Here is a 25,263-nt window from a genome sequence, read left to right as displayed (position 1 = left end):
ATTCCAGAACGTAAAACATAAGATATATCAAGAACCTTCCAGAAATGATAACTACTAAACAACAAATACCAGGTGGTCAGGTTTGAACTGGTGACCCTAAGCATGTAAGCTAGCATCACTAGCCACCACACCACATTGCATGTGTGACAGCTTGTGACACTGCTCCCTCTCCCAAGAAACAATGACCCGCTCTTTCAGAAGTTCTCATTTGAGCCGACTTTAGCACTCTAGACCTAGATCTTATCAACGTCCTCTGTATGGTGGCACTGGTAGATCTTGATCATGTTGTGGTCTTGTTGTTATGTACAGTCCACTATGATGGGCATTGAAGGTAGCTCCTACTGTTGATGCTTCACAATTGCTGAGTGGATCTTCAGTTCCCTTGAACCTCCTATCTTCAGTCTGTACCTCTGGACTGTGGTATGGTTTCATGTGGAGAATATCTCTGAAATTTTATCTTCATAATAAAGAGTCATACTTCTGAACTTCCTACATGACAAGCAACAAAGGGTATGCTACAACCCAAAGTAGTGCTATAGAAACTTTCACGTTAGTCCTACTTTATGACCAGGAATAAAAATTCATATTAAGTCTCCCGGGCTGTATGTCACTGGTCAGTACTTGGCATTGTAGCTCTTGCTCTTTTGGTCTTTCTCCTTGGCATTCATGGTCTAAATGTGAGCCAACTGTCTTGTTTCTTCAGTACTGGTGATGAGATGTTTCACGTAGTCATCCTGCATATCATCAAGCTGAAATGGGACCAGTGTGTATATTGTCATTTGAATCTTGTGACTGTGGAGCAGAAAGAATGCTGTGAAGCCTGTAGTGTTGTGCTTCACTACTTTGTATAAGAATGCCACAGTGGGCTGTATTGTACCCCAATCTCTCTGGTTGATATCAGCATACATTGAGAGCATTTTTCCCAATATCATATTATTGAATTTTGTAAGGTCATTCATCTGTGAATGGTAGGCAATTGTCATGTGGGTGATGTCACAATGTGAAATTACCTCTGATACTAGTATTGACTGAAAAACTTTTTTGCAGTCAGGGATCAGCACATGGGGCCCTCTGTGCTTGAAAATGAAATCTTATACTAGAAATTTTGCAGTTTATGGAACTTTGATTTTTGGCATAGCTTAAGTGACAGCATAGCAAGTGATGTAGCCAGTGCAGATTGTTAGTCATCAATTTCTATTTGCCAACTTTGGGAATCTTTCCAAGAGATTGATTCTAGTCTGGTTGAATAGTGCTGCTGTGGGCAAGATTGGTACCAGATGCCCCAGAGGTAATTGTGACACTTCTTTCCATCATTGGTATCCCTTAAAATGGCTCACATAATGTCTAACAGACTGATAGAAGGCTGGCCAGTGATACCTGCATCTGATTCTGTCTAGAGCCTTCACAGAGCCCAGTGGATCAGATGTGTAAACATCATGGAAATCAGGATAGCTGACCAAAGGTGAGGTGGGATGACAAGCAACTCTTTCCACCCCTTTGGATCATGTTGTTGTTGTTGTTGTTGTGGTCTTCAGTCCTGAGACTGGTTTGATGCAGCTCTCCATGCTACTCTATCCTGTGCAAGCTTTTTCATCTCCCAGTACCTACTGCAACCTACATCCTTCTGAATCTGCTTAGTGTATTCATCTCTTGGTCTCCCTCTACGATTTTTACCCTCCACGCTGCCCTCCAATACTAAATTGGTGATCCCTTGATGCCTCAGAACATGTCCTACCAACCGATCCCTTCTTCTGGTCAAGTTGTGCCACAAACTTCTCTTCTCCCCAATCCTATTCAATACTTCCTCATTAGTTATGTGATCTACCCATCTAATCTTCAGCATTCTTCTGTAGCACCACATTTCGAAAGCTTCTATTCTCTTCTTGTCCAAACTATTTATCGTCCATGTTTCACTTCCATACATGGCTACACTCCATACGAATACTTTCAGAAATGACTTCCTGACACTTAAATCAATACTGGATGTTAACAAATTTCTCTTCTTCAGAAACGCTTTCCTTGCCATTGCCAGCCTACATCATAGTTCCTCTTATACAATGCTCCACTCAATAATTGGAAGTCTCCATTGGTCATTTCCTCATTCTTCAAGACTTCTATGGTTTTCAACAGTGCTGGATCTTCCCTCTGTTTAGCAGCAATCTTATTTAATGCACCAATGACTGATATTTCATTCATGCTGCTTTGTACCACCAAAGCCGGCCGGTGTGGCCATGCGGTTAAAGGCACTTCAGTCTGGAACCGCGTGACCGCTACGGTCGCAGGTTCAAATCCTGCCTCGGGCATGGATGTGTGTGATATCCTTAGGTTAGTTAGGTTTAAGTAGTTCTAAGTTCTAGGGGACTGATGACCACAGCAGTTAAGTCGCATAGTGCTCAGAGCCATTTGAACCATTTGTACCACCAAATGATTTCTTGAAAGACATTCAGCATCCTTGTGTTTGCACATCTGCATTTGTATACCACTGTGATGTCTTACTTATTTAGCCCTATTGCCCATCTTGCTAGTTGACCCAACAGATCCTTCAGGCTAGTCAGTCCGTACAGAGAATGGTGGTCCAACACAGTGGTGAATGGTCTACCAAGTAAAAATGGCTGGAACTGGTGATGGCCCAAATAACTGCAAGGCAATCTTTCTTGGTTATAGAGTAGTTCATCTGAGACTTCAAGAGTAATCTCTGGAGGCATAAGCTGTCACCTTCCCAGAACCTTCCTGAATTGGTACTTGAGCTGCCCCTATTCCAGAATCAGTAGAACTGGTGTGGAGCTCTGTCTTGGCATTCTCTTTATACAATTCTAGAACTGGAGAAGGTATTAGTTCCTCCCAAGGACAACAAAGATCTTTGTTAAGTTTAATTCATGGATAATTTTTCATCTTCCTGCAGTATTTCTTTCAAGTGTCATGTGTTGGTACAGAAGTCCTTTATGAATCACCTGTAGTATGAGCACATTCCAGGAAAACTTCTCACATTATGAATGTACCAAGGAGCTGGAAAATCTGTGACTGCTCTTATTTTCTCTGGATTGGGATGGACTCCCACACCATTCAGTAGTTGCTCCATGACTCTTATTTCATGGGTGACAAAGAGGAACTTTTTTGGACTCACATAGAGACCTTGAAATTTGAACACACTTCAGCACAGTTCTTAGGCAGGTTAGATGTTCTTCAAATGTCTTAGAAAAAATGATGATGTTATCCAAATGCAAAGATAAGTCCATTTAGGTGTCACAGCAGGTTGTTCATTATATGTTCAAAGGTGACTGGAGCATTATGGGGTCAAAACAGCATAATTTTGAATTCATCAAGACTGTTAGGAGTCAGCCTTGCTGCTCTCAGTCAGCCTTGTTGACCTTGATTTGCCAGTACCCTGTTTCTCGTTATCTGTGATGCAGTAGTAGTATAAATTTCTTTAAATTCATAGATGCTGGTGTGTTGTTTTTCTTTCTTTCTTTTTTTACAGCTGTTCTTCTTCTGCTGTGTGCCATATGAAATTTCATTTTCACAGTACTGGTAAATGAACTTTTGTTTACTTGATTTTATGTTTTGGATAGTGTTGCCAGCTGTTGAATGTTATTACTATTGTTGAATGTGTCTTTGCGATATCAGTGATGTGTCTCTATATGTGTGTGTTTGTTTTATTATGGTTGTATGTAATAGATGATTTCTTTTTAATTACTTTTTTATTTCTTTTATTAAGTTTAACAAAGAGTTTGTGTTGATGTGTGTTTGTTCATTTATCGTGTTTGTTCTCTGCTATTGCTTTCTGTATATGATAGTGTTCCTGCATTGGTATAAGGCATTAGTTGTGGTTATTTGTCCTGTGGTTTTTGTTTCTTGTTCAAAGCTGCTAGGATGGTGGTTATGGTGTTTTAAGCGTTCTGTAAATGTGTAATAATTTGTGTTGGATAGATTGCATGGTTTTGTATTCTATGAGATCTGTTCAAAAAATTCAGATCTTTGTCCAGAAAATTTTTCTGCGCTTACCTTTTGCTTACTATGCATGGTTACCTTTGAAATACCCCCCCTCCACAATTGATATATCACTCCCAATGCTTTCTCCAGTTCTGTAAGCAGTCTTGGTATGCCTCTTGCTAGATTGCATGACATGCTATCTGCAAATTTTCTTTATCTTGTCTATCATTGCAAATCCTTTCAATGGGTTTCTCAAGTTGATAATAAAAATGTCTGCAGGGGCCAGGTCTGGAGAGTCTGGAAGATGAGGCAGCAGAGTGATTTAATTTTTTGTGCAATAGTCGTGCATGAACAGGGATGAAGGTGTAGGTGCATTGTCATGGTGCAAGAGCCACAAATTGTCTCACCATACTTCAGGCCATTTTCTTTTCACATTGTCTCTCAGGCATTGCAATGCATCCCGATAGTACCATTGAATAACAGTTTGCCCTTGTGGCTTAAATTCATAATGAACTAATCCTTCAAAGAAAACTATCAGTATGGCTTTGACATTTGACCTGAGACCTGATGTGCTGTTTTGGTCTTGGAGAACCTTTCCTGACCCGTTGTGAAGATGGAACCTCGGTCTCAACATCATAACCATAGACCAATGTCTCATCACTAGTTATGATTTTCTTAAGGAACATCTCATTCTCATTTTCATGATCCAAAAGGTCTTCACAGACTGCAAGGTAAAGGTCTTTCTGGTTTTGAGTCATGAGCCATGGGACAAACTTGGTGACAACATGATACATTCCAAGATGCTGTGTCAGGATTTCATGACATGATCCAACTGAAGTATTACATTCTTTTGCAATCTCTCAGACTGTCATTCTTTGATTGACATGCACAATTTCATTGACATTCCTGACATGAACATTGTCGTAGATGTCAAAGGGCATCCTGAATGAGGGTCATCTTTTACTTCCATCCAGTCATTTTTAAGCTGTGTGAACCATTTGTAACACCAAGTGTGGCTTAATCACTCATCACTCTAGTCATCCTGCATAATTTGGTGTGCCTCTGTAAAGGCTTTCTTGAGTTTCATGCAAAATGTAATGCAGACGTGTTGCTCCTGTCACTCTGTTATCTTGAAATTTGCAAACTGTGTGACATAATGTTCTACTCAATACAGCACGGAACAATAACAGACACACAAAAATGAAAATTCTGGCAGTTACACATTAAACATAAGTGTGTGCAGGGATGCCAACTCCATTTTGCTCCAACACATCATTGTTGCCAAATTACAATGTTTTGGAATTTTTTGAACAGATCTTGTTTATGGACACCCTGTGCCTTTGGTATGTTTGCCACTCTGTGTGTTAATTTATGTGTGTATGTCATAGTGTACCATGTGCATTATCTTTACATGGTATTGTTATTGTGAATGTGTGTTGTATGTATTTGTGGGTTTGAGGCTTTTTATTGTTTCTGCAGTCGGGATACGTTGAATGTGTTGGATGTGTTGAATGTGTTGTGATTGTTTCGTATTTATGTTTTAATTCTTTAATAAAGTCTGTGTACTATATGTATGTCATACCTATTGTTCCTCGCTATTTGTATGATTGTACTCATTCCTTTCAATAGTTTCTCCTATTGAATGGGATCATGTTTATACTACGTAACATGCATCTTAGTGCAGATAGCTTCTGGTTGTGGGGTGATTGGAAGTGAATGTATTATTGTGTATGTGGTTGTTGGTTGTCCGCAAATTTTAAAAGAATATTTGCTGTTTGGCTTTATTATTGTTATGTCAAGAAGATCTATTTGGTTTTCTTCCTCTTCAGGTGTGGGAAAGAAAAATTTGGAACAAATCATTCTACATTTTCAGAACACTTAAAACACCATAGCCATCATCCTACCAACTCAAAACAAGATATGAAAATAATTAGGAAAACAACCACAACCATCATGTTATATCACTGTGGGAGCACTGTCACACCCAGAAGTCCATAGTAGAGAAAAAACATGTGATAAATGACAAGACACACATCATCATAAACTCTTTGCTAAACATAATAAAAGAAGCAAAACATAATTAAAAAGAAATCCTTTCATTCATACCAACAAGTTAAAGCAATACATAAAATGATGAAACTAATACATACAAACACATACACAAAAAATATAAAATAAAAATAATTTATAAAAAGTTTTCATAATCACTTGCATAATCATACTGAAACATGCAGGCAACTACACACACACACACACACACACACACACACACACACACACACACACACACTCTCTCACTCACACTCACACCACACACACAGACACACATACACACACACACACACACGGGGTCACTTCACTCACATCACATTCAACAGTTAGTAATAATGTTCAGCTGTTGATAACACATTGCAAAAAATACCATCAAGTAAACAACTGTTCATTTCCTAATGCTGTGAAAATGAAATTTTGTATGGCAGAAAGCAGAAGAAGAACAGCTGTAAGGAAGGGACGAAAATGCATGTAGGTCAACAGCTATCAAACTTGTAAATAGAAATTTATGGTATTGCTACATCACAGATAAGTAGAAAGTGCCAGAACTGTTTATAGCCTCAATATATAATGTCCAAAACAGTTTAAACACAAATACTTGTGTATTCCATGCCACTGAAGATGTCTTACAAATAATAAATGTCAAACACATATGGAAAGAAAAACTTGCTTTATTCAGTTATGATTAGACAGATCTTAAGTAATAATTATTGACACAATTTGTTAAGTGTGCTTGTTGGAATAGCTTTGTCAATCCGGGGCTCTGATCTTCCACACTCTACAACTGCTTTTCCTGGCTGCAAGACGACCCATCTGAGAATAATGCTATGACTACATTCCGTTAAAACATTAAATTCAGAGGGCTGTGTTCAGACGCTTGTAGTTATTCTTGCCATACATATTTCTGTCAGCTGGACATATTTCCCAAGTGAGACTTTCAGTACCACCAATTTCTTATCACTGACCATAGTATTCTTGTACTGACAATGATAAACATCCAAGATTACAGAAAAGGATGTGTTGAGTCAACTAGCACCTGGACACTTTGGAAAGATGGCGGCTAGTGTTAAAGTAAATCGTGTATCTCCGCAAAAAAAAGTAAAATTCGATGGAAAAAAGAAATCGTGTATGAGTTGTAAGGACGAGATATCAAAGCTAAATGAACGTATAAAAAGTCTACAATTCATAATCGGTACTCTAAAACAGGATATAAAAGAACTTCAATCGGGAAAATACGGGAAGCAAGAAGACACGGCCTCCACAGGAAAATGGGAATCAGTGACCGAAGAAAACTCTATCCAGGAAGATAAATCTCAAAGAAGCAGTGTAACTTTAATACAAAAAAACAGTGTGCAAAAATCGAGTGTAGTAAATCATGGAATACAGCCATCTGAAGAAAAACTGTTGCAAGGAACTGAAAGTAAACAAAAACGTGTGCAAACAAATAACTATAGCATGGTAGCAGAAAAGCATGAAAACAGATCAAACTTTCCTCGAAATCGCGAACTTCCAAACATACCGGTAGTGAAAAGTAAACTGTCAAATTCTCAAAGAAAGTTATTGACTGATTCTAATATCGTGTGCAAAAACAGAGTCAGTGTGCTATCAGAAAAAACGAAAAGACAAAGTGAAGCAGATATACAAACGAAAGTTTCGGAACCGAAAACAACAAACGAAAACAGTCAACGTAAAAAACAAGATGCTGGCATTATTTATTTATTTTCTGATAGTCATGGAAAAGGACTGGCAAAGATCATGAACGAAAAATTAATAAATGAAAGTGTTATAGGATTTGTGAAGCCAGGCGCTCCACTGCGAGAAGTTACTCAGCATATTGACACACACAGTAACCATGGAAGTTGTAACTCTTACATTATTTTAGCTGGCGCAAACGATGTCTACAAGAACGAGGCAAAATTCGCTTTGCGATCTTTAAGGGAAACATTGGCAAAAGTTATGGACATGAAAGTTTTCGTAATAAGCATCCCTATGAGACATGATCTCATCAAAACATCGTGTGTGAATACAGAAATCGAAGCAACCAACCGAAAGTTCGAGAAAATATGTAAGCTCTTCAGCAATGTGACATATATTAATGCAGACAGTCAAAAAAGAGAGAATTTCACTACCCATGGATTGCACAGAAACACGAAAGGGAAAGTAGCACTGTGCGATGCAATCATGGAACAATTAAACCGAAATCAGCCAGGCTTAGTACAGCCTCCAATTGCAGCAGCAGCAGCAACGGAATCACCAATTTCAAATAAAGAGAATATCACTCCAATGACTTCAGGAAGTGTTGAAGCGGCAAGAAGAGGATCCCCATCTAGCCTGGTTGCGGTTCCTCAAATTACAACTCCAAAAATTACAGCAGAAACGCCATCACACTACAAGTCAACTCGCCCAACACGAAACAGGAAAGAACCACAACGTTTTTTATGGCAAGTGGTTCCAGAGAAATGTTGATTTCATCTTCTAAAACATCGCTCTGGAAAGAAAACTTCAATTGTAAAAGTGTTAAAAATGATATGTCATGTGCAGCTGTCGAACATAAGGTAGGCCAAAACAACCTAGTAAATAAGTCATCGTCGAAATTTATGCTCCTGCACCAAAATGTACAATCCTTATCAAATAAAGTTAGTGAGATAGAAATATTGTTAGAAGATGAGCTAAAAGAAGTGTCTGTTATATGTGTTAGTGAGCACTGGTTATCCGAAAATATGTTACATCACACAAGGATAGAGGGCTTTACCCTTTCATCTTTTTTTTGTAGGAAAACCTCCATGCATGGAGGAACATGCATATATGTTAGAGAGGACGTCAAACACGAAAATTTAAAGTTCACTAACCAGCTAGGGGAAGAGCAAAACTTCGAAATTTCTGCTACAGAACTGACAAATTTAAATATAATTGTTATTTGCATATATAGAAGCCCAGATGGAAACGTAACTACCTTCATTGAAAATCTTGAGAAGGCACTTAACAGTATAAAAATAGTTAGTAAAACAACCATCATATGTGGTGATTTTAATATAGATTTCAATAAGAACTCAAAAGACAGATTAAACCTTGAGGCCTTATTAAAAACCTACAACATACATACAACTATCAAATCCCCCACCAGAGTCACCAAATCGTCAAGCAGTGCTATAGATCAGATACTAATAAATACAGATAAATATTTATACAAATCTGGAAATATGAATACAGGTTTCAGTGATCATTATGCACAGTTTATTGAATTCCCAGTAGACACTGCAGGAAATACTGAACAACAAATGACAAGAAAAGGTAGAAATTTTAGCAAGCACAACCTAGAACACTTAAGGCACTTACTGAAAAAAGAAACATGGAATGATATAGACAACTATGAGGACACATGTAAAAAGTTTGACATGTTCATGGAAATATTCTCCCATTATTTCAATATTTCTTTTCCAGTTAAAAACCAAACATTAAAAACTAAAAAAAGAAATGTTACATGGCTGATGAAAGGCATTAAAATATCATGTGCTGAAAAGAGGAGACTTTATGAAATCTCAAAAACACAAAATGTTACAGAAGAATTTCTGGTGCATTTCAAGAATTATAAGAGAGTGCTTCACAAAGTCATAAAAGAATCTAAAAAAACAACAAATGATAATCATATAAAAATGGTCAGGAACAAAATGAAAGCCATGTGGAAGATAGTCAGAGAACAAGTAGGAAACGAGACCTCCCAAAATGTAAATCTCCAGGTAATCCAAGATGGCAAAAAAATTACAAATCCAGAAGAAGTAGCCAATGCTTTTAATACATACTTTGCAAATATTAGTGAAAAATTACTATCTGACATAAAATCTTCAAATAAAAATCCTGCTACAACACCATCCAATCAAAATAGAAACTGCAACTCTCTATTTCTTACTCCAACCAACCCTAAGGAAATTATACTATCAATAAGAGAGTTAAAAACAAAATTTTCAACAGGTGTGGATGAGATTCCAGATTATGTCATTAAAAATGTGGGGGACCTCATTGCAATACCATTAGCCCACATTTTCAACAGTTCATTAACAAATGGAGTCTTTCCTTCCTGCTTAAAGACAGTGAAACTAAAACCACTGTTCAAAAAGGGTAAGAAAGAAGACATAGCCAATTATAGACCTATTGCCTTGCTATCTACATTTTCTAAAATACTAGAAAACATTTTTCATAAGAGGTTGCTAGATTTTCTAGAAAAGTGCAAAATATTATCCACAACCCAACATGGCTTCCGGAAAGGCCGATCAACAGAAACAGCAATATATGAATTTCTGGGTGAAGTACTCGAAAAAATTGATAGTGGACAAAAAGTAACTGGCATATGCCTTGATCTGTCTAAGGCTTTTGACATCATAGACCACACTCTATTGCTGCAGAAGCTTGAAAGAATTGGTATCAGAGGTATGCCTAACAGCTGGCTTAGATCATATCTTACTGACCGCAAGCAAGTAGTAGAAATACATTTTCACAAAGAAAATAAATCAACAAGACACTATTCTGATTATAAAGCAGTAAAATATGGAGTACCGCAGGGCTCAGTACTGGGCCCTATCCTATTTTTGATATATATAAATGACCTAACATCAGCCAACCAGTACCATAGCACTATCCAGTTTGCAGATGACACAAGCATATTAGTCAGCGGGAAGACTGCAGAGATACTACAGACAAGACTGTCTGAAGCATTAACAAATGTTGTAAACTGGTTCAACCAAAACAAACTAATAATAAATAAAAGCAAAACAGTAGCATTAAATTTTCATAATATCAAGAGAAACATTGAAGAGGATATAAAAATTCAGATGTCAGACACGGATATTGCAAGTGTGCCTAATACAAAATTTCTGGGGGTCTGGCTACAGGATAATCTTAGATGGGAAACTCACATTGACAACATATTAAAGAAGCTAAGTACCATGTGTTATTTAATGAGAGTGCTAGAAAACTGCTGTCATAAGGACTGTCTAATGACAGTTTACTATTCTAATATACATTCTGTCCTAAAATATGGGATCACTTTTTGGGGTAACTCGCCATCCTGCCTAAAACTCTTCAGGATGCAAAAAAGAATAGTGAGAATCATGGCTGGAATAAAAAGGAACAAACCATGTAGACCATTATTTAAAAGGATGGGGATTCTTCCCCTTCCGTGTATTTTCCTATTTGAAAGTGCAATGTTTATAAAGAAATATACAATAACAAATCCTAGTATCCTCCCCAAAAATGAAAATGTTCATCATCATAATACAAGACAGAAAACTGACTTTCATGTACTCCATACAAAAACCAGTTTGTGCCAAAAAGGAACATTACACCATGGAAAAATTATCTACAATAAATTGCCAAGAGAAATTAAAGTAATGACAGATGTAAAAAATTTTAAAGCAGCATTAAAAGAATATCTGTTGACACATTGCTTTTATAGTGTGGAAGAGTTCCTCCAAAATCCTCGAGAGTCTAAGTGATGATTATGCAAATACTGTAACCATTAATATTGGCCTATAAATACATTCAGATGTAATTCTCAAGTTTATAATGGGGTTCAAGTATAAGTTGTATAGCGACTTGCCCAGTATATGAAGCAAAATTCTGTGAATGTAATTCTCTAGTGTACATGTCAGTTCATAGTGTAGAAGAGTTCCTCAAAAATCCTTAGAGCTTAAGTGAGGATCATGCAAATACTTTAATCGTTAATATTGGCTTATACATGTATTCAGTTGTAAACTTCAAGTTTCTAATGTGGTTTAATTATAACTTACACATTGACTTGCCCAGTATATGAAGTGCTGTAAAATTTTGTGAACATAATTTTCTAGTTTCTAAAGTGTTTTAATTATAAGATATACTTTGACCTGTCCAATATCTGATGTGCTGTACTGTACATGTAAGATTTACTGGACCAATAAATACAATACAATACAATACAACTTGGCCATCGATGATGACCATCAATTAGTTACACTTACATTTTGGTGAATGTTATCCATGGAAGATATGTCAGCTGGACATATTTTCCAAGTGAGACTTTCAGCACCATCAATTTCATATCACTGAACATAGTCTTCTTCAGCTGGCAGTGATAAACATCTAAGATTACAGAAAAGGAAGCCTTGAGACAACTAGTGCCCAGACAAGTTGACCATTGATGATGATGTCAGTTAGATTCACTGATATTTTGGTGAATGTCATCTGTGGAAGATAGGCACCTGTGGTGGTCTCACATCTGTAGATAATCGTGTCACTTAGTTTCCTAGAAGTTGGCAGCTACGCAAATCGCTGGTACCTCTGTACAACAACCAAGTGTGGCTGCAGCTTGTTGGGGAATGACCTTTCCGTGTACAGTGATGGGTTTCATCCCGCAAGTCAGCTGTAATTGTCTGCAGGTAATTCACATGAATAGAAGGCTGATGCTTGGTGTGATAATATAGCGTTCGTCTGGAGCTATTTCGGGAAATTATAGAAAATCTAAATCTAGATGGCCAGATAGGGATTTGAACCACTGTCTTTCCAAATTCAAGTCCAGTTAGCTAACCACAACCATAGTGCAAACACATCAGTTTGTTACCCTCTTTCTTCCAAATGTCTGTTCTTCCACATGACATTCGAATTCACATAGGAGTTGATAGTACCTGTGTTTGTCAGGTGCTGGGTTGTCATTTTATGGCTGTGACGTAGTTATGAGTTGGCTGAATACATTCTCCCTGGTGCATTCAGCTGATTGCAAAGATTTGTGCTAAAGACTGGTACATATCTTCCTCAATTTGTTGGCATCACTGATGAATTCCTCTGTTGAAAATTTGATGAATTCCTCTATTGTTGTAATATTCTGTACCAGATGGGCTCTGTGCATGTTTTCTTCAATTTCTTTCAGCAAATGTGAGATTTTATAGGATTCTGTCCTGTCAGGATTCATGATGTGGCATGTGGCCTAAACATTCAGTATGTACAACTCTTTCATTTCCCCATGATGCTGGGTCTTATTCTCCAGTCTTTCTTCAGCTAAGTGCACTTAATGCTGATTGTTGCCAAACTTTTTTTCTTTCATTTCAGCCTAGAATTAATCTCTGCTATTAAGTTTCTCTTCATTGTTCTTGAGCCACTGCTGGGCTGGGCACATTCGTCAAACACATCACATCAACTCACTTGTAATTGGTGACTCAGTCAAACCCATTCCATCATTTTGCCAGGTCCTGAATCAGAAAACACTGATGGATGCCTGACATGCAGATGTTGGATTGGAATCCATTGATATGTTAAATATACAAACCTTGACAATGATGTTCTGCTTGTATTCTGGATCCTGTCCATGTAGGTGATTGCTTTTATTTTGACTAATTATACCCCTGCCCTCATGAACCATGACCTTGCCATTGGTGGAGAGGCTTGCATGCCTCACCAATATAGTCAGCTGTACCATAGGTGCAACCCCAAGAGAGGGGAAACTGTTGAGAGGCCAGACAAACATGTGGTTCCTGAAGAGGGGCAGCAGTCTTTACAGTAGTTACATGGGCAACAGTCTAGATGATTGACTGATCTGGCCTTGTAATATCAAACAAAATGGCCTTGCTGTGCTGGTACTGTGAACAGTTGAAAGCAAGGGGAAAATACAGGTGTAATTTTTCCCGAAGGCATGCAGCTCTACTACTGTATGGTTAAATGACGATGGCATCCTCTTGAGTAACATTCTGGAGGTAAAATAGTCCCTCATTTGGATCCCCAGATGGGGCTACTCAGGAGGATGATGTTATCAGGAGAAATAAAACTGGTGTTCTATGGATGATAGTGTGGAATGTCAGATCTCTTAATCAGGCAGGTAGGTTAGAAAATTTAAAAAGGGAAATGGATAGGTTAGAGTTAGATATAGAGGGACTTAGTGAAGTTTGGTGACAGGAGGAACAGGACTTCTGGTCAGGTGAATACAGGGTTATAAATTCAAAATCAAATAGGGGTAATGCTGGATTAGGTTTAATAACGAATAAAAAAGTAGAAACATGGATAAGCTACTTTGAACAGCATGGTGACTGCATTATTATAGCCAAGATAGACATGAAGCCAACACCCACCACTGTAGCACAAGTTTATACGCCAACTAGCTCCACAGATTATGAAGAGAGTGAACAAATTACAATGAGATAAAAGAAATTATTCAGATAGTTAAGGGAGACAAAAATTTAATAGTCATGGGGAATGGAATTCGATAGTAAGAAAAGGTAGAGAAGGAAAAATTGTAGGTGAATATGGACTGGGGGAAAGTAATCGAAGAGGAAGCCGCATGTTAGAATTTTGCACAGAGCATAAATTAATCATAGCTAACACTTGGTTTAAGCACCATGAAAGAAGGTTGTATACATGGAAGAGATCTGGAGACACTGGAATGTTTCATATTGCCTGTATAATGGTAAGACAGAGATTTTGGAACCAGATTTTAAACTGCAAGACATTCCCAGGGGCAGATGTGGGCTCTGACCACACGTTATTGGTTATGAACTGTAGATTAAAAGGGAAGAAACTGCAAACAGGTAAGAATTTAAGGAGATGGGACCTGGATGAACAGAAACAATCAGAGGTTGTAGGGAATTTCAGAGGGAGCATTAAGGAACAATTGACAAGAACAAGGGAAGGGAATACAGTAGAAGAAAAATGGGTAGTTTTGAGCTATGAAATAGTGAAGGCAGCATAGGATCAAGTAGGTATAAGATGAGGGCTACTAGAAACCCTTGGATAACACAAGAGATACTGAATTTGACTGATGAACAGAGAAAATATAAAAATGCAGTAGATGAAAGGAAATAACAAATGTCTAAAAAATGAGACTGACAGGAAGTACAAAATGACTAAGCAGGAATGGCTAGAGGACAAATGTAAGAATTTAGAAGCATATATTATTAGGGGAAGATAGGTGCTGCCTATAGGAAAATTAAAGAGACATTTGGAGAAAAAAGAAGCAGCTATATGAATACCGGGAGCTGAGATGGAAAACCAGTCCTGTGCAGTGAAGGGAAAGTAGAAAGGTGGGAGTAGTATATAGAGGGTGTATACAAGGAAGATGTTCTTGAGGCCAACATTATGAAAATGGAAGATGATGAAGATGAAGTGGGAGACATAATACTGCATGAAGAATTTGAGAGTGCACTGAAAGGCATAAGTCAAGACAAGCCCCAGGAGTAGACAACATTCTGCTAGAACTGTTGATTGCCTTGGGAGAGCCAGCCATGACAAAACTCCATCTGGTCAGCAAGATGTACGATGTAGGTGGAATACACTCAGACTTAAAGAAGAATAAAAAATTCCAATTCCAAAGAAAGCAGGTGCTGACAGGTGTGAAAATTACCAAACTGTTATTTAATAAGTCACTGTTGCAAAGTACTAACATGAATTCTTTACAAAAGAATGAAGAAACTAATACAAGCGGACGCTTGGAAGATCAATTTCAATGCTGGAGACATGTAGGACTATGCAAGACAATACTGACTCTAAGCCTTCTCATAGGAGATAGGTTAAGGGAAGGCAAACCAATGTTTATAGCTTTTGTAGGCTTAGAGAAAGCTTTTGACAATGTTGACTTGAATAGTGTCCTTCAAATTATAAAGATGGTAGGGGTAAAATACAGGGAACAAAAGGCTATTTGCAATTTGTACAAGAATCAGACAGCAGCTATAAGAGTCGAAGGGCATGAAAGGGAAGCAGTGGTTGAGAGGGGAATGAGAGAGGGTTATTCAATATGCATATTGAGCAAGCAGTAAAGGAAACAAAAGAAAAATTTGGAGTAGGAATTACAGTCCAGGAGAAGAAAAAAAATTTGAGGTTTGTCGATGACATTGTAATTCTCATAGAGACAGCAGAGGACTTGGAAGAGCAATTGAATGGAATGGACCATGTCTTGAAAGTAGGATGTAAGATGAACATCAACAAAAGCAAAACGAGGATAATGGAATGTAGTCGAATTAAATCAGGTAATGCTGAGGGAATTGGGTTAGGAAATGAGGCACTTAATGTAATAGATTAGTTTTGCTATTTAGGCAGAAAATAACTGATGATGGTTAATGTAGAGAGGATATAAAATGTAGACTGGCAGTGGCAAGAAAACCATTTCTGAAGAAGAGTAATTTTCGAACATTGAGTATAGATTTAAGTGTCAGGAAATCTTTTCTGGAAGTGTTTGTATGGAGTGTGGGTGAAACATAGAAAATAAACAGTTTCGACAAGAAGATAATAGCAGGTTTTGAGTTGTGGTCCTACTGAAGAATGCTGAAGATGGAATGGGTAGATTAAGTAACGAATGAGGAGGTACTGAAGAGAGTTGTGGAGAACATAAATTTGTGGCACAACTTGATTAGAAGAAGGGGTTGGTTGGTAGGGCACATTCTGAGAAATATGGGATGACCAATTTAGTACCAGAGGGAAGCGTGCGGCGTAAAAATCATAGAGGGAGACCAGGACATGATAACGGTAACCAGATTCAGAAGGATGTAGGTTGCAGTAGTTACTTGGACATGAAGAGGCTTGCACAGGATAGAGTAGTATGGAGAGCTGCATCAAACCAGTCTTCAGACAAGACCGCAGCAGCAGCAGCAACAACAACAACAACAACAACTGGAATCAAGGTGTTATAGATGTGGTGTCCCTATCACACAGTGCCACATCCAATCCACAATCAAATCCAAATCCAAAGGCAGGACCATCAAAGTTCTACGCTTAGTACTGGAAGCACATTTTTTGCTGATATTGATGTCCAACTTTGTCAGAACTGAACTCTTGGATAATAATGCAGCCATTTATACCATGTATATACATCAAATATTCCAGAATTCTGGTACTTGTACAAACTTTGAATATTTAAAAATACAAAAACATTACAAACATAAGGTATTTCAAGAACTTTTAAAAATTGATAAATGTTAAATAAGAAATAAGAGCTGGAATGCTGGTGGTCAAGTTTGAAGTGGTAATCTGCAGCACGCCATACTGCATGCATGACTGTTCATGGCAACACATAAAAATAATTTCCATAGAGAGTATTTGTCTATTCTGCTGATTATCATTCATTTTGTATTCGTCAAACGATTCTAAGAAGTCACAGTCAAAGGAGTGGATATTGTAAAATATATGGATACATTAATTAAATTGTAGACAAACTTTATGGGATATTCCTTAATATTATTTTCATAGCAAAATATGCTTCATGACTTTACTTATACAAATAATATTATTATTTTTCTCCAAAAAGCATAAACATGTGCTTAACAACAATGTGAAATGATACATGCTACATACCACATAGAGAAAGTGTTGAGTGGTACACTGGCACAATGGAAAGGTAGGGCCAGAAACTTGTGTGTATCTCTATTATAAACACTGAACTGCTAAGAAACTGGGGTATAGGCATGCGTATTCAAATACAGAGATATGTAAGCAGGCAGAATATGGCACTGCAATCAGCAACACCTGTAAAAGACAACAAGCATCTGGCACAGTCGTTAGATCAGTTACTGCTGCTACAATGGCAGGTTATCAACATTTAAGTGAGCTGGAATGTGGTCTTATAATCAGCACATGAGTGATGGGGACACAGCATCTCCAAGGTAGTGATGAAGTGGGGATTTTCCCATATGACCATTTTACGAGTCTACCATGAATATCAGGAATCTGATAAAACAACAAAACTTCACATTGATGCAGCCAGAAAAAGATCCTGCAATAACAGGACCAACAGTGACTGAAGTGCAACTCTTCTGCAAAATGCTGCAGATTTCACTGCTTTGCCATCAACAAGTTACACTGTATGAACCATTCAATGAAACATCATCGATATGTGCCTTCAGAGCCAAAGACCCACTAATGTACTCTTGCAACATGCCGCTCAGAAGAGATCTCCATCTTTCATACTATAATGGATTTATGGACAGTCCTGCAGGATTCATGGTGTCAATTCACTCCAGCACTACTTCAGATTTTAGCCGAGTCCATGCCATGTTGTGTTGCGGCGCTTCTGCGTGCTTGCAGGGCCCCTACACAGTATTAAGCAGGTATGCCAGTTTCTTTGGATCTTCAGTGTATGTATAAAGCAGAGCATATGTGTGTATGTCTGGTATCTCCTCCCAGATTCATGGATCAATTTCAACCAAATTTGGCACTGAAACAGAGGCCTCATTTCAGCACTGTGGGGTTTATAACCTCGTAGTTCCAATAGGAGCAAAGACGTGGGAAAAAATGTGTTTTTTCCAGCCCCTGGTCTATAGGCTGCCATGCATGAAAGAAATTTTATGTGGGAACTATATCAGCCCATCTAGGCGCTTCAGTCTGGAACTGCGCAACCGCTACGGTCGCAGGTTCGAATCCTGCCTCGGGCATGGATGTGTGTGATGTCCTTAGGTTAGTTAGGTTTAAGTAGTTCTAAGTTCTAGGGGACTGATGACCTCAGATGTTGAGTCCCATAGTGCTCAGAGCCATTTGAACCATTTTATATCAGCCCACCAAATCAACCTGATTTGCAGGGCAGCGTACACATCAGGGGCAAGACACAGTTTCCAAATGTCTGAGATTTAGGCTGCCCTGCATGAAATCTTATAGTAGCATCAACCTGCTTTGCATAGTCATCTGTATATCAGGGGCAAAGAAATGATTTTCAAGCCCTCTATGTGTAGCGTGTTCTGCATGACAGGCATGATGTTGGAGCAATATTGGCCTGCTTTATTGAACTGTATTGCAGGGACTACATGTGCGAATGAGCAAGTGGACAGGTTGAGATAAATAGAGGAGGGAATAGACAAAGCAGGTGGTGAGGGGAGGAGGAAATGGGCAGGGAGAGTGGAAGAGAGCGGTATGTGTGAGAGAGATGGAAGGTGTAGAGGGCTGGGGGGCAGGTGGAAATGGAAGAGGGAGGTGGAGGAAGATGTGGACAGAGAGAATGGTTGGAGGAAATGGTAAAGAGGGGAGGGGGGGGGGGGGAGGAAGAGATCAGAGAGAGTGGAAGGACGAGATAGACAGATAGACGTGGAAGCATGAGACTGACAGACAGAGGGAGGAAGAGGTCGACACAGAGAGAGAGAGAGGATTAGGTGTGTTCAGTATACATGTCGAATGCATAAGCAGGTGACAGGTGTAGCTGCAGGTAAAAGGCTAGTGATTACATATTGGTGAAAATGAACTGAATACTGCATATGGGAAAAAACCTTTTCTTTCAGAGCAGCACTTATTGTAAATGTTGTCTGTTTTTAATATATGTGGTCAATTTTTAACTGACAATAACTAAGTGTACCTAACAGTTTTACTTTAACTATAATATACTTTGTATTTATTACTGAAATGATTCTAAATAATTTATTTTTCTTTTACACAGTTAAAAATAAGACTCTCTCTGAAGCCAGCTGATGATAAATACATAAACAGGAATCTCAGTTTAGCCTATAACATTAAAAGAAATGTGTCCTCATTAGAGAGTCTACACAGCTTTGAGAAACGGTCAGTCATGAATGTAATTCTTTTTTATGTCCATTTCATTTTTGTTAGGGTGTTAAGTGTATTTATTATCAGACATTGTGTTATAGGTTTCCCAGCAATGTATCTCTAGCAAAAACTCTACCTGAAGAATTGAAATCTGCATCAAATCAAAATGGGCTTCTTGCTATTAAAAGTGTAAGTACTGTTGATTACTTTAGCAGCTGACAGATATTAATAGTTTATTTAACCTCTGAGTATGAAGTCTTTCAAACAAATTACTGACAATATTAGAAAAGGATAACATTGATATTCCCCATAAAGATGACCCATTGAGCTGCAACCAGGCATACCAAAATGACTGTTACACATTTTATCTTTTGGCCAAAGCCTTCTTCTGCAAAGAAAACAAACACACATTCACAAAAGCGAGCACACCTTATACATACATGACCACTGTTACCAGCAACTCTGACTGATGGTGTCACAAGTGTGAGATGGGCTTGCTTGTGTGAATGTATATCTGTTTTCTTTACTGAAGAAAGCTTTGGCAGAAAGCTATAATGTGTAACAGTTCTGTTGTTGTGCTTGTCTGCAACTCAATGGGTTATCTCTACAGCGAGTAGCAATCTTATACTTTTCCTAATATTGTTGATAAAAAATTAGTAGAAAATCATTATATGCAATGATTTCTAAGTTGATTTAATGTTGGACAGTACTGATGAAAGGCATTTCAAAATATGGTGCTGCTGTCCAGCTTTGAGTTGATTCTGCAGTAATATTCCCTGCAAGAATAGAGGTAAATAGTACAATAGAGATAGATAATTTACTTCTAAATCAATTGTCTTTCACAAAATAGGTACAAGCTGCATAATAAATTGGTTACCTGACAATGGTTGTAAAATTGTAGCAACAAAATGTTACCAACAATTTATTTTAATTCAAAAGGGGAAAGGAACAACTTTATATATTCAAAAATGCTGATACAGTTGCTCTAATCAGAGGTAACTTGCAGAATGAAAAAGGTGAACAAGTTTACCAATGACATCTTAAGATAAGAAAGTTAATTCTTTTCTAAAAATATTTCTAAAACCTTGCGAATCATATCTTCTTCTACAAAGGACACTGAAAGACAGAGTGGCTAACGTCTAGGACCAAAGCACATATTGCAGAAGTACAGGGTTTTATTTAGTGCAGAGTAGTAATAACAATAATATTATTACAAACAAAGCACATTGATACTTGTAGGTCAGGATGTCAAAGTTCTGAAAAGTGCAAATTATGTCTCGTGTTACTATCTCTCAAAGATCTAGGTCAAGGTACTTCCAAAGATCACTAGGAAGTCCCAATACAAATAAATTGGTGAGTCAGCATGGAACAGATAGGAAGAAGTCACCAAGAAGCTCAAGTCCTGAGAGCCATAAAATTCAGAGCAGTGACAAGAAGCATTAAGCAAAACTAACTTACAAAATAGACACATTAACAAAACAACAGAAATGTACATGGTGGACCTGCTAATGTGATATGGTTTTGAGGAAAGGGCAACTTGTGTGGCAAAAATGGAACTCACAGAAGGTAAAGATAACTGGATGAAATTCCTGCACTAAAGAAAACACACTACCAAAACAATCCATGGGGTAAAATATGTTTTTGTCAAGAACCATCTAGATAGCTTCAAGAATTCCTACTCAAATGAGGAATATTTTTTCAAAGGTCAATAAATACTGAAGAATTTTTCAAAATTCAGGTTTTTTTTTTTTTTTTTTTTTTTTTTTTTTATTACAAATTAAAGTTGCTCTTTTGGGAGATATGAAGGTGGTAAGGTAATGACCACAGTTCTGTCTTCTAATCATCAATACTTTTATTACACAACAAATGTACAGATCGAAGACTAGGCAGGAACTGAGGTCCCAGAAGTATACAAAACCGGTGCAGCCCGCAGTATGGAGTACATACCCGAAGGTGGTGGGGTGGGGGGTTGGCGAGAGTTTTAAGTGGGTTACAGTGAGTTCCTCCACATATAACGGCATGGGCTGTGTGGGAGGAGAGCGTGGAGCAAATCCTGGAATGGTGATGCTGAAGTCTTGAAGCGATGTCGGCAGTCGTAGTCGTTGGCCAGTGCGGGGGTGCTGGTGTCGTCGGCAGGAAACCTAATGATCACCTTTCCACTTGGCCTAACGTAAGCATGTAGGTTGCCACACGTAGCACTTCAAGAGATTTTGAAATGCTTCACTATACATTGTGACTCACCACCTAATGAGTCACACGAATCATCACACGCAAGCAGCACTAATGCAATATCACCACTAATGACAACAGATAAACCACAAATGTCATTAGGATGAACGTGGGTAGAGAGCTCGTAAATGGTGCCTGCTGACAGAGAGGTATGCTGCGCCAGTGGGATGGGGAAACCATAGTATGGTGAGGGCGGCATGCTGCGAGTAGAGGGGTGAGTGTCAGACATTGAGGTCTGAGTGGGAATGGCAGGAACCTGCGGGCTTCACTGGTTAGAAGAGCAGCACAGTGTGCTGTTGCATGAAGATGGAACTTGAAATATGGCATCCCGGCTATTACACAAGTTGAAAATATGGTCACTATTTTTTTATAAACTTAAATTTGCCATATTTCGTGACAGTACCTTTTCCATTAGACGTTTGCAAGCAAATATAAGTCTTGGCTTCAGTTGTCTAAGTATGATTCCACAATGCATCGTTGTCGGTTGCAGAAAATGACGTGGTTCAACGTGTTCCTCTCATTTTGGTGTTTCAAATACAGTTTCTTCCAATGTAGTTTCTTCTTTTCAGATAACACAAAAATAATAGTTGACATAATTCAAAATTATTTATGACTGCGACCTTCCCATTGTTCTTCCGTCAACACACACCAAGAGTTAGCTTCCGACTCGGACTGACTATAGTCAAAGACTACTCCAACGTCAAAGATATTTTACACAATCAGTTTCTTTGCTATTCTTCGATACATTTTCTAATAGTAATCAATATGCTTTTACTCTCAAAAACAGAAGTAAATTAACATATAATAAGACAAATTATAATAAATTCTGACAAAAATATAAGAAAACATTTTCAATTCAGTATCGACAAATACGGTAAAAAAATAACATCTCCCAGATCCATTACAAACTGTTATGTTAGAGCCCTGGGAGCTGGGGCCTCTGCTATGGGAGCCAGAAGGCGGAAAACCCTGGAATGAGTGTGGGCTTGTTGACAGGGCCGGTGTAGGTGTGAGTTTACTCGAATCATGAGCAGAGGAAGAAGGCCGAGGGTGGCCAGAGAGTGTGGTCTCTTCAACGGTGGGTGAGGTAGGGGAAAACTCGATGCGAGCAGGTTTAACCCTGTTGATGGAGACAGTAGTTACGGAGCCCTTAATTACAATGTCCATTGTGTTAATGGTTTGTTTGACAATTCTGTATGGTCCTGTGTAAGGGGGCTGTAATGGGGCTTTTACAGTGTCGTCGCGAAGGAACAGAAATTCACAAGTGCTGAGCGTGTAGCTGGAAGGGGGTGGGGGTTGAAGCTCGTTACAGTGTAAACTCACCCGTTCTACCAAGAATGGCAGTTTGGATGGTTTGGCGACTGGAGTAGGAGCAACAAGTTCGCCTGGCAGTGTAAGCGCCTGGCCGTAGACAAACTCGGCCACTGAGCCTTTAAGGTCTTCCTTGAAAGTGGTCCACAAACCGAGTACGATGAATGGCAGGGCTTCCGTCCAAAGGAGACCATGGCAACGTAGGGCCATCTTAAGTGTCCTATGCCAATGTTCCATGAGGCCGTTGCCTTGGGGGTGGTATGCTGTTGAATGAACTTTCTTGATGCTGCACAGCCTACATAGTTCAGAAAACAAGGCAGACTCAAATTGATGGCTGACGGCCTTGGTTGGTCGTTAAGTAAACAGGGCAGCCAAAGAGTGAAATCCAAGTGCCTATGAAGGATCGTGCCACTGATTTGGATGTAACATTGGGTAGCGGGGCAGCTTCCACCCAACGAGAGGTTCTGCCTATAATAGATAGCACGTATCTGTAACCCTCGGAGGGGGTGAGGGGGCCCACCAAGTCAATGTGAACATGCTGGAAGTGACTGGGAGGAGCGGTGAAGCTGCCTAGGGGGGGCGATGTGCGCCGTGAAACTTTATTTTGTTGGCACAGAATGCAGGCACAGACCCAGGCTTGGCAGTCGCAACGCATTTCGTGCCAGACAAAGCGCTCTGAAATAAGTCTGGTAGAGGCTCTCACACCTGGATGAGCTAGGTTGTGTAATTTGTCGAACACTTGTCTCTGTAGATGTTTGGGTATGAAGGGATGCAGCGTACCAGTTGATTTGTCACAACAAACCTCACCTATGACACTGGGAAAGGTGGATTGCACAGGTTTGAGTAACGAGCTGTGATCAGAAATAAGGTCCATAGTGTCCGTGTCGGCAGACTGCAGCTGAGGCAAGTTAAAGAGGTCTATCAGAGTTGTGAGAGCGCTGACACGAGACAAAAAATCTGCGACCACATTATCTGCACCCTTGACGTATCGTATGTCAGAGGTAAATTGCAAAATAAAGTCCAAATGATGGAAGCGTCTAGGTGGAGGGTCAGTCAGGGGGTTCTTTACAGCAGCAGCCAAAGGTTTGTGGTCGGTTAAAATGTAGAAGTCTCTACCCTCAACCTCGGTGCGAAAGTGTTTCACAGCCTCATAAACTGCCAAGAGCTCCATATCAAAGGCTGAGTACTTTTTTGAGTGCTGTTGAGCTTCTTAGAAAAGAACTGCAAAGGAGAGGTAGTATCTCTGGTTTGGCTGAGGACAGCACCTACTGTGGTATCACTGGCATCTGTGGTAATGAAAAATGTAGCGTCGGATGAGGGTGGGCAACAGTCACTACGTTTGCTAGTAGGTGCTTCAGTTTGTCAAATGCTTGTTCCATGGCAGGGGTCCAGGGGACTGGGCGGATACCAGTCATATTTTTGCCAGCAAGGGCGTCTGTTAGGGGAACCTGAACCTCGGCTGCAGCAGGCAAGTACTTCCTATAATAGTTAACTGTTCCGATGAACCTGCACAGCTCCTTAAACGAGTGAGGGCATGGCAAATCCAAAACAGGTTTGATTTTATCCTCGGGAGGAGTGAGGCCCTTCGCTGACATGATGTAGCCTAAGAATCTTACCAAAGTCTGGTGCAGCTGGAGCTTCTTATTATTCAGTTCAACACCAGCAGTGGTAAGAGTGTCTTTAACAATCTGCAAATGTTCCTTGTTCTTTTGCAAAGTAGGACTGAAAATAAGAATGTCGTCCAAGTAAACGAAACAAAAATCCGTATGAAACAACACCTTGTTTATGATTCTCTGCCAAGTTTGTGCAGCGTTGTGGAAGCCAAAGGGCATGAACTGGAACTGGAAAAGGCTGAAAGGTGTTGTAACAGCTGTCTTTTCAATATCCTCTGGTGCCATCGAAATTTGATGATAGGCCCTCCTACAATCCACTACCGTGAAATATTTGGCACCTGCAAGAGCATGGTTAAAATCCACAACGTTAGGAACTGGGTACTTGTCTATGATAGTACGAGAGTTCAACTTAGTATAGTCGCCAACCATATGCCAGGTGCTGTCGCTTTTTGTGACGAAGTGGATAGGCGAGGCCCAGCATCCGGCAGATGGTTCGATGATGCCGGCTGTTAGGAGATCATCTATTTGTTTGCAAGCCACTTTCATGAGTTCTGGCTTGAGACAAAGTGGTTGGCAAGAGATAGGTGGTCTGTCTTGCAAGCAAAGTTTGTGGGCGGTGCCGTCTGTAACCACGGAAACGCGCGACGTGGTACACGAG

General features: G+C 39.2%; 1 protein-coding gene across 1 annotated transcript in view; it reads left to right on the top strand.

The window, feature by feature from the left end:
- Positions 1 to 25,263, top strand: part of LOC126475493 (uncharacterized) — a 248,704-nt gene that overhangs the window by 210,507 nt on the left and 12,934 nt on the right. Inside the window, exons 10-11 of the mRNA XM_050103399.1 lie at positions 19,346 to 19,467; positions 19,554 to 19,641. Of these exons, the coding sequence (XP_049959356.1) occupies positions 19,346 to 19,467; positions 19,554 to 19,641 (210 nt within the window). The remainder of the gene's footprint in view (positions 1 to 19,345; positions 19,468 to 19,553; positions 19,642 to 25,263) is intronic.

This window comes from Schistocerca serialis, chromosome 4 (genome assembly GCF_023864345.2).
Source record: "Schistocerca serialis cubense isolate TAMUIC-IGC-003099 chromosome 4, iqSchSeri2.2, whole genome shotgun sequence".
Classification (NCBI taxonomy): domain Eukaryota; kingdom Metazoa; phylum Arthropoda; class Insecta; order Orthoptera; family Acrididae; genus Schistocerca; species Schistocerca serialis.
Note: the sequence above shows the minus strand (reverse complement) of the source record. Positions and strands in the feature narration are given on the sequence as shown.